This window comes from Mus caroli, chromosome 17, assembly GCF_900094665.2.
Source record: "Mus caroli chromosome 17, CAROLI_EIJ_v1.1, whole genome shotgun sequence".
NCBI classification, from domain to species: Eukaryota; Metazoa; Chordata; class Mammalia; order Rodentia; family Muridae; genus Mus; species Mus caroli.
This window is the reverse complement of record NC_034586.1, coordinates 83,253,917-83,263,653: the sequence shown is the minus strand read 5'-3', so window position 1 is coordinate 83,263,653 and position 9,737 is coordinate 83,253,917. Positions and strand designations below refer to the sequence as shown.

The following is a 9,737-nucleotide window of genomic DNA, read 5'->3' as shown; positions in this document are numbered from 1 at the left end:
GGGGGGGGGGGGTGTTAAATTTTGCTTCTATCACTGTATCCAATAAAGCTTGTGTAAAAGGGGTAGCAGGCCCACAATGGTCACAGCTGTTTTTTTAACTTTTATTACTCTTGCAATCATCCTAATTACAAAATATGGGTGAGTTAAGAATGCTGAGCTTGGGCTGGTGAGACGGCTCAGCAGGTAAGAGCACTGACTGCTCTTCCCAAGGTCCTGAGTTCAAATCCCAGCAACTACATGGTGACTCACAACCTTCCATAATGAGATCTGGTGCCCTCTTCTGGTGCATCTGAAGACTGCTACAGTGTACTTAGGAATAATAATTATAATAAATAAATAAATCTTTTGGGCTTGAGCAAGCAGGGTTGACTGGATCGAGGTCTGATTTTAAAGGGGGGGGGGTGGAGAACCCATCCCCCACTTTGGCAGGATCTCGTAATTTTAGAAGTCAGCCAACTTTTCCTGTAAAGGCTACTATCACTTAGTTCTGCAGCTGTATCACACAGCATAAATGAATCACTGTCGCTGTGTTCCATAGCTTTGTCTATACGTCATATAGTTCTCAAAACTATGCCCAGTAGCATTCTCCTGGGTGTTCTCTTGAGTAACACACAGGTGTTCATCACGTTCCTCGTTGCTACAATGCTGAGAGCAGCTTACAGAGGGAAGAGCCAGAAGTCCATCCCGGTGGGGTGGCAGCGGCTCACACTGCATCAGGAGTCAGCGGCAATGATGCTGCTGTCCAGACATTTTGTGTGTGTGCACAGTCACAGGACGTTTTCTGTGAAGTTCTACATGAAGGGCTGTTCCACATCCTGTATGAATTAAGTACTCACAAAAAGCTCCAGTTTGTACTAAGGGTGTAATACAAAGAGTGTTTCCCGGCTGTACTGGCTGGTTTTGTGTCAACTTGACATAGCTGGAGTTATCACAAAGAAAGGAGCTTCAGTTGAGAAAATGTCTCCATGAGATCCAGCTGTAAAGCATTTTCTCAATTAGTGATCAAGGGGGAAAGGCCCCTTGTGGGTGGTGCCATCTCTGGGCTGGTAGTCTTGGTTCTATAACAGAACAGGCTGAGCAAGCCAGGGGAGGCAAGCCAGTAANGAACATCCCTCCATGGCCTCTGCATCAGCCCCTGCTTCCTGACCTGCTTGAGTTCCAGTCCTGCATCCTTTGGTGATCAACAGCAATGTGGAAGTGTAAGCTGAATAAACCCTTTCCTCCCTAACTGCTTCTTGGTCATGATGTTTGTGCAGGAATAGAAACCCTGACTAAGACACTGGTAGTGCAAATTGGACACAGGGCCTCTTCATGGTAAGCACATAGTACCACTGAACAACCCTCCCAACCACCCCACACTACCCCAACTCTCACAATATGTTACTGATGGTCAGGGTCTCGCTGGGTAGCCTGGAACTCTGTGTCTACGTAGCCTGGGCTGGCTTCAAAACCACAATCCTGCCCTAGCCTCCCATAACACAAGACTTACCCAAGTTTTTTAAGTTTGACTTTTATTTCTTTCAGATAGGGAGTTGGATAGCCAAGGCCAGTCAGTGGCAGACCATATACACAACAACTCCTTGGAAGCTGTAACCCTCCTACCTCTACCTCCCAAGTACAGAATTATAGGTTTGTACCAGTTAGCAGTGCCAGAGCATTTAGAGATCTATTATCTTAATTATGCATATGCTAGGAAAATTTGATTCAAACAAACTTAGAAACTCACTTTAAAATGTTTTATTTCATTAAAAAAAAGTTTATTATGTACAAGACTCGGGTATATAGAAGGGCAGCTTTAATCACACACAAAAAAATGAGACTAGTCACCGTATTCTACTGTTGGAATGTTTGTGATGCACACTCTGTCATAATAAGCATCAACTATCTTAACTTTGCAGGCTAAGTTCTGAGTTCCACACTGGACCTGCACATAGAAGACATTCGTCTAATTTTACGATCGGTAATGCCGGTGTCCAGCTGCTCGTATTTATGAGTACAAATTTCACTGTTACAAATGTGAAACTAACAAAGTAACTAACAAAGCAGTAACCCTTCGTAGGTCTTCATCTTCCCCAGGTTTATACATCTGCAGTCCAAGCTCTTCTGCCACTTCCCGTCGGGTGGCCCCCTCCTCAGTTCAACACTCAACACGGCTAGGCATTGAGCTCTCTGTGGATCTCACCCATCTCCTTTATCTGCAACGGAGGAGGAAACAGGGTTTCTTTGCTTAGAAGCAACAAAGAACTGGCTGTTCCAGAACTCACCCAGTAGACCAAGCTGGCCCTGAACTCAGCGATCCCCTGCTTCTGCCTCCTGAGTGCTGGGGATTAAAGGCGAGCACCAACCCCACCCCCTCAATGTTTGGGGGTCTTCAGCTGGATGTGGTGGCTCACACCTGTAACCTCAGCACTCAGGAGGCAGAGGAAGATGGGTCTCTACGTTTGCGGCCAGCCTGGTCTACAGAGTGAGTTCCAGGACAGCCAGGGCTATGTAAAGGGACCCTGGATCTAAATAAATAAATTTTGAGTTTATTATTTCTCAATGTAGCCCTAGCTGGCCTTTGTCTCCCTCGTACTGGGGTTAAAGGTGTGCATCCTATGGCCAACTCAAACGATTATTATCAACTTGCAGAGACTTGGGACATCAGCTCAGCAGCCATACTGGGTTTCTCTATCATGGCTTCACTAGAATATCCCTCCACAAGACTCCAAAATCTAAAGCCAGAGGCCTCTGCGCCACTTGTCAAGGATACAGAAGGCAAGTATGAAGTGGCCTGTCACAGAACTCATCCCAAGACTGTAGAGTCTACCGTGTGCAGGACTTCAGTGTAACTGTCTGCCAGTGTCTTGAAAGGGGCACTGATTCCTCGGAATAAGACACTCAGCATATTCTTTACCCACTTACCTCAGCCTTCTCGTATTTTGCTGATTTCTTCCTTGTAGATATAACCTGAAAGAAAAACCATTACTGTTAATATTCAAAGGTGGCAAAATTAACATATGTGCTTTGAACACACCTAAGCACGTGTGTACCAGTTTGGGGGAGTCTAAAAACTGGTCCCATGGTACCAATTCTCTGAACAGCTATATTAGTACCAGAGGTACCTTGCTGAAACAAAAATTGTTAACTGAACGTAGGCAAAATACCCCCACACATTCACTTACCACTCATCCTCAGATAATGAATACTCACAGACATCATCAACACATGACACTCCTTGCATACGTAGCCCTTGCTGGCCTGGAACTCACTATGGAGACCAGGTGGGCCCGAGCTATCCTCTGCCTCCTTGAGCGCAGGGATTGAAAGTGTTCACACTCAGTCAAGCGTCTTCCCTGAGCTTCTACTTGGGTTTCTATTTGACAATTAGACTTCTGTGTGTTTATTTGCCCGCTGAAGATCCTCTCCTATAAACCATCTGTACCTACTTACTACCAATCTTATATCGAGGGAAGGGGTTGTTGCTGTTTTAAGATAGGATTCTGCTAAGCCGGGCAGTGGTGGCGCACGCCTTTAATCCCAGCACTTGGGAGGCAGAGGCAGGCGGATTTCTGAGTTTGAGGCCAGCCTGGTCTACAGAGTGAGTTCTAGGACAGCCAGAAATACACAGAGAAACCCTGCCTCAAAAAACAAACAAAAAAAGATAGGACTATGTTATGTAGGCTAGCTTTGAACCTTGATGCCACAATTCTCCTGCCTCAGCCACCTTGAGTCTATGCCATTGTGTCTAGCTTTGTTGCACACCACTCATACACACAAAATCCTAACCTCACAAGATGGCAAGTGAGAAAATGGTCAAATAGGAAATAGGCCTTGGCCCAGTACAGGGGAACGCCAGGGCCAAGAAGCAGGAGTGGGTGGGTAGGGGAGCACGGAAGGGGGAGGGTATAAGGAACTTTCAGGATAGCATTTGAAATGTATATAAAGAAAATATCTAAAAAAAAAAAAAAAAAAAAAGGACTAGGCCTTGGGGGCTAGCTTCAGGAATGTAAGCTAACAGGTTTTTTGTTTGTTTGTTTGTTTGTTTGTTTTATGGGGGGGGGTTTTTGGTGTTTTTTTTTTTTTTGTTTTTTGTTTTTTTGCTTTTTCGAGACAGGGTTTTTCTCTGTATAGCCCTGGCTGTCCTGGAACTCACTTGTAGACCAGGCTGGGCTTGAACTCAGAAATCCGCCTGCCTCTGCCTCCCAAGTGCTGGAATTAAAGGTATGTGCCACCACTGCCTGGCTAAACTAACAGTTTTTAACAAGGCAGAGGGAATTGAGAAGGGGAAGGCTTGCACGTTGGCCATGCTCACCTGGCCATAATAGCCACACTTAGCTGAGTCCCCTCAACTAGGCTCCAGCACAAGGCCTCTACCTGCCAGCGGCTGTCATTCTTTCTCTGGGTTTCCTCATCAAATTGTAAGAATTCATTATATGGTACGTCGAACATCCACTTTTATTTTTTTTTTATTTTGCACATCATAAATATTTCCCTAGCTTATTTCTATTTTCTGCTTCACATTAAATTCGTCACGCTTTCCTTTTGGTAGAAGCCTAGGGCAACTTGAAACTCTCAGTCCTCTTGCTGAGCTCAGCCTCCTGAGGGTTAGGCCTGCAGGTGTGAGCCACGAACCCCAGCACCAAATGTTAAAATGCTTAATTTTAGTTGGACATAATGGCACATGCCTAGTGTCCCTGCAAAGGCAGGTGATCAGTTGAATCCAGGAATCCAACAGCAGCCTGGGTAGACTCCATAGGCAGGGGAACACATACGCACACACGCACTCACTCACTAATGGTTGAAGAGATGGCATAGTAGGTAAAGTACTTGTTGTATAAACACAAGGACACAAGTTCCCTCCCGTGTCCCTGTAAAAAAAAAAGCCACGTGTAGCCATGTGTCTGCGAGCCTAGTGTTGGGAAGCAGTGACTTGACAAGAGTTCCCAGAGCTCTCTGGCTGACCAGGCTCAAGGCCAATGAGTTCCAGGATAGCCAGGGCTTTGTAGAGAGACCCTGTCCCAACAAGCCCAAATAAATAAATAAAATAACAAAATAAAAAGATGGAGAGGCACAGAGGAAGACTCCCGGTATTGACCCCTGACCTCCATACAAGACGAGACACAACTCACACGTTTGGATTCCTAGAACCCACAAAAGCAGTGGGTAAGTGTGAAAACGGACCTGAAATGCCATCTTTAGAAGGCAGAGATGAGATTCCCCAGCCTGAAAGCAAGCTGGCTAGCCAACCTCACCATATCAGTCTGCTCTGGGTTTGATTGAGAGAGTCTGCCTATCTTAAAGGGGAAACCAAAAAGCTAGAGAGGAAGATTTCCAGCATTACCCTTAGGCCTCCATGGGCACTTGCACACACATGTGTCCCCACACATGTGAACACATATACTGAAGTATACCACACGCACATACATGTAAGAAAATAAATAAAACATGCAAATAAATAAAGGGTATTTCTCCTCCTGGAGCCCCTTCTACCCTCCCACACTCAGAAGTTCCCTCTCTCCCTCCCCCCTCTCTCTGTAGCGGCGGGCGTCCATGTTTGCACTTCTAAAAACAAAAGGAAACGTAACAAAATTAAAATAAAAATTCACATACACAAAGACACAAGGGAAAGTCAGGTACTATGGCTTACATCTATGACTCCAATTCTTGGAAAGTTGGGATTTAAGAGCAGAAGGTGAGGCCGGGCGTGGTGGCGCACGCCTTTAATCCCAGCACTCGGGAGGCTGAGGCAGGCGGATTTCTGAGTTCAAGGCCAGCCTGGTCTACAAAGTGAGTTCCAGGACAGCCAGGGCTATACAGAGAAACCCTGTCTCGAAAAACCAAANCCAGCCTGGTCTACAAAGTGAGTTCCAGGACAGCCAGGGCTATACAGAGAAACCCTGTCTCGAAAAACCAAAAAAAAAAAAAAAAAAAAAAAAAGAGCAGAAGGTGAAGCTAATCAGATCACTGAGTTCGAAAAGAAAAGGGTGCCGTGATGGTTCAATGAGAATGGAGCTCACAGGCGCAAATGTTCGGGCCTGGCCCTGAGTTGGTGGATTAGGAGGCATGGCTTTGTAGGGCGGGCAGGTGTGTTGCTAGGCTTGAGGCTTCAGGAAGCCCCTGCTATTCTCAGTTCTCTCTGCCTGGTGCATATGGATCAGATGTAAGCTCTTAGCTCCTACTCCTGCCTTCCTCCCAGCCCCACCCCACCCCGCCCCCTACTCCATCCCCGTGCTCCCCACAGTAGTTAGTGATCATTGACTTTAACTCTCTGCAACTATACACAAGTGCTCCCAATCAACTCTTGCTTTCTATAAATTGACTAGGTCACAGTGTTTTGTCACACCAGTGGAAAAGTAATACAGTTGGGGATGCTTGGATAGCTCAGTGATAAAGCACTTGCATAGCATATGTGAGAACTCTAATATCCAATCCCTAGCACTACAAAAACACAGCTACGGGCTGGTGAGATGGCTCAGTGGGTAAGAGCACCCGACTGCTCTTGCGAAGGTCCAAAGTTCAAATCCCAGCAACCACATGGTGGCTCACAACCATCTGTAATGAGATCTGACACCCTCTTCTGGTGTGTCTGAAGACAGCTACAGTGTACTTACATATAATAAAAATAAATAAATCTTAAAAAAAAAAACACAGCTACGTTTATGTATTAATAGATCCCTTTATAGATTTTAACATCATGTGGTTCTTTTTTCTTTTTAAGATTTATTTATTTATTATATGTAAGTACACTGTAGCTGTCTTCAGACACTTCAGAAAAGGGAATCAGATCTCATTGCAGATGGTTGTGAACCACCAGAAAAGGAAATCAGATCTCATTGCAGATGGTTGTGAACCACCATGTGGTTGCTGGGATTTGAACTCAGGACCTTCGGAAGAGCAATCAGTGCTCTTAACTGCAGAGCCATCTCTCCAGCCCCATCATGTGGTTTCTTTCACTGCAGAACATCAGCATTCCTTCTGCTAATTTCTGAGATTACCTTCCTACCTTCCATGCAGTTATTCATCTAGAGTTCGTGTTAGAACATAAGTGAGCTGCCCAGCTCTTACGTCCCTGTGCCCCATCGTGCCTACCCCAATCACCCGGATAACATGGGCAGCCCGGACAGTGTAAAATAGGATCTCAATATTTGTTTTTACGGGATGGGAACCAAGTGTGGTAACAATGCTAGACTGAAAACTAAGTCACCACACACCTTCAAATTTAGCTTTATTTGGGCTTTCTGAGATAAGGTCTTGCTGTAAAACTCTAGCTAGCCTTAAAGTCTTTTTTATTTTTACCCCTCCCCCAAGATTTCTCTCTCTCTCTCTCTCTCTCTCTCTTTTTTTTTTTTTGGTGGGAAGTGTTTGAGACAGAGTTTCTCTGTATAGCTCTGGCTATCCTGGAACTCACTTTATAGACCAGGCTGGCCTGGAACTCAGAAATCCGCCTGCCTCTACCTCCCAAGTGCTGGGATTAAAGGCGTGCACCAACATGTCCGGCCTTTTCTTTTTATTGGATATTTTATTTAATTGCATTTCAAATGTTATCCCCAATCCCAGTTTCCCCTCCGGAAACCCCTTATTCCTATCCTCCCTCTCCCTGCTTCTATGAAGGTGTTCCTCTACCCACCTACTCCTGCCTCCCTGCCTCGGCATTCCCCTGCCCCACCAAGATTTCTATTCATTTTGTTTTATGTTTATGTATACCTGGTGCCTAGTACATTGGACCTATGAAGGTCAGAAGTTAAGATCCCTTAGAACTGGGCTACAGGTGGTTGTGAACTCTCTGTGGGTTCTGGAAGCTGAATCCGGAACCTCTCCAAGAGCAACAAGTGCTGTTAACCACTGAGCCATCTCTCCAGGCCCTGGTCCTAAAGTCTCGATCCTCCTGCCTGAGCTTCTCAAGGGCTTGGACTACAGAAGTATGGCATCCTACCCTGCCATATCCTGAATTCTGATGTACTGGTGAGACTGCCTGATACCAACCACGCTTAAGGTCCTAGGATAAAGCCGACTTCTTTAAATCTCTGAGTCTTCGACCTTTACCTCCCAAATGCTGGGATTAGGAGCATGTACCATTCATTATACTGTACCCGGTGCAAATTTGTTATTTATGTAGAATCACTGCTACACGGATACTTTTGATTATTTTCTTGCTAACTTAAGCTCTGTGTTGTTTTGGGGCCAGGGCTCAGTTTGCGGCACCACCAAACCCAAAACCAAACAAATAATAAATGTGGTGTTGTGCATCTCAGTGACTGATCTGGGAGTTCTAGTCTGCTGTGCTCTGGCAGGAGCACTGAATTCCTTGCAGGGAACTGGGCTGTGTTCATCAGCTGAGGTGTTTTCTCATGAGCCATCCATCTTTTCCAGCTTTAGGAAGTGACTATTTTGTAAAGAGGAACCAGAAACGCAATACAGTCCTTCACTGAAGTTTCCAAACACGGGTAGTTTTTCAGGCTAATATAAGAACCCATCTTTCCCTGCGCCCTGACTCACCAGGACAACAATCCCAGCGATGACTGCTAATGACACCACCACAATGACAGCGATGATCCCGGCCGTGAGGCCCTGCATGGAGAACTCGGGTGCCTTTTCATCGACGTAGTAAATCAGAGTCTGCCCGGGGTCCAGATCGAGCGGCTCTCCGTTCACTCTCAGGTCCATGCTCTTAGAAGAGTGGAACAAGGACTCCCCCTTCACCTACAGAGGAGAAGAATAGAAACTGTTCTAGACAGACAGCACAGGCACCGGTGTCTGCATACCAACTGCGGGCCAGAAGAGAACGGCCAAGAATCCTCACGGTTGGTTTCCATGCTAACAAGCTGAGCCAGGGAAACTTTAAGGCACGGATTTATTACAGGAAAAATGCCATCCACAAAAGGAGAAACGAAGTCCAGACTGAAACATAACAACACATGGCCAATTCACTCTCATGCTTTCTTCTATCCCTTCATCTTCCATGCCCAAAGTATTCTGAAGTAAACTGCAGAAGAATACCTCACTGTAATAAACACACGCTTAGCCAGGTGCAGTATCTTCCATCTCTCACCCTACCATCGGAGAACTCAGGCTGAAGCCTACCCTCTACCATGAATTCTAGAGGTCAACCTAGACTAACGTAAGACTGTCTCAAAACAAAGAGGTATAATAAAGAACAAACACTAGATAAACATATACTTATATACAAAGTTGTCTTTGAACTCAGTCCCCCTGCCTCAGCCTTCAGTGCCAGAATTACAGTGTATTCTACCACCTCTGGTGCTCACATGTTTTTAAAATGGAAGCTGGGCAGTGGTGGTGCACGCCTTCAATCCCATCTCCCGGGAGGCAGAGGCAGGTGAATCTCTATAAATTTTAGGCCAGCCTGCTCTACAGAGAGAGTTCCAGGACAGCCAGGGCTACATGGAGAAACTCTGTCACGGGAAAAAGAAAGCCAAAACAGAGACTGACTTGACATCTCAGCTATGAAGAAGGCTTGAGTTTGGTTCGCAGAACCCACATCAGGCAGCTCACAACAAACTGTAACTGTAATCGAGGTCCTGGAGATGCGCTTAGCCTCTGGTCTCAAGGCACCTGTGCTAACATGCACACAGATACACAAAGACACACACACCTACACAAAATGAGAATCAGTCTTTAAAATGGGGGACTGACTCCTATTCATAGAAATTATTAGAATACTGGATGAGGAGACAGACAGAGACACACAGAGAGAGAGAGAGAGAGAGAGAGAGAGAGAGAGAGAGAGAGAGAGA

At 45.7% G+C, this 9,737-nt stretch overlaps 1 protein-coding gene across 1 annotated transcript in view; it reads right to left on the bottom strand.

Moving 5' to 3' along the window:
• Positions 1-1,494: 1,494 nt before the first annotated feature.
• Epcam (epithelial cell adhesion molecule) overlaps positions 1,495-9,737 on the bottom strand; it is a 17,699-nt gene continuing 9,456 nt past the window's right edge. Inside the window, exons 7-9 of the mRNA XM_029470896.1 lie at positions 8,479-8,682; positions 2,905-2,949; positions 1,495-2,195 (exon numbers count right to left, since the gene is read on the bottom strand). Of these exons, the coding sequence (XP_029326756.1) occupies positions 2,154-2,195; positions 2,905-2,949; positions 8,479-8,682 (291 nt within the window). The 3' untranslated portion in view covers positions 1,495-2,153. The remainder of the gene's footprint in view (positions 2,196-2,904; positions 2,950-8,478; positions 8,683-9,737) is intronic.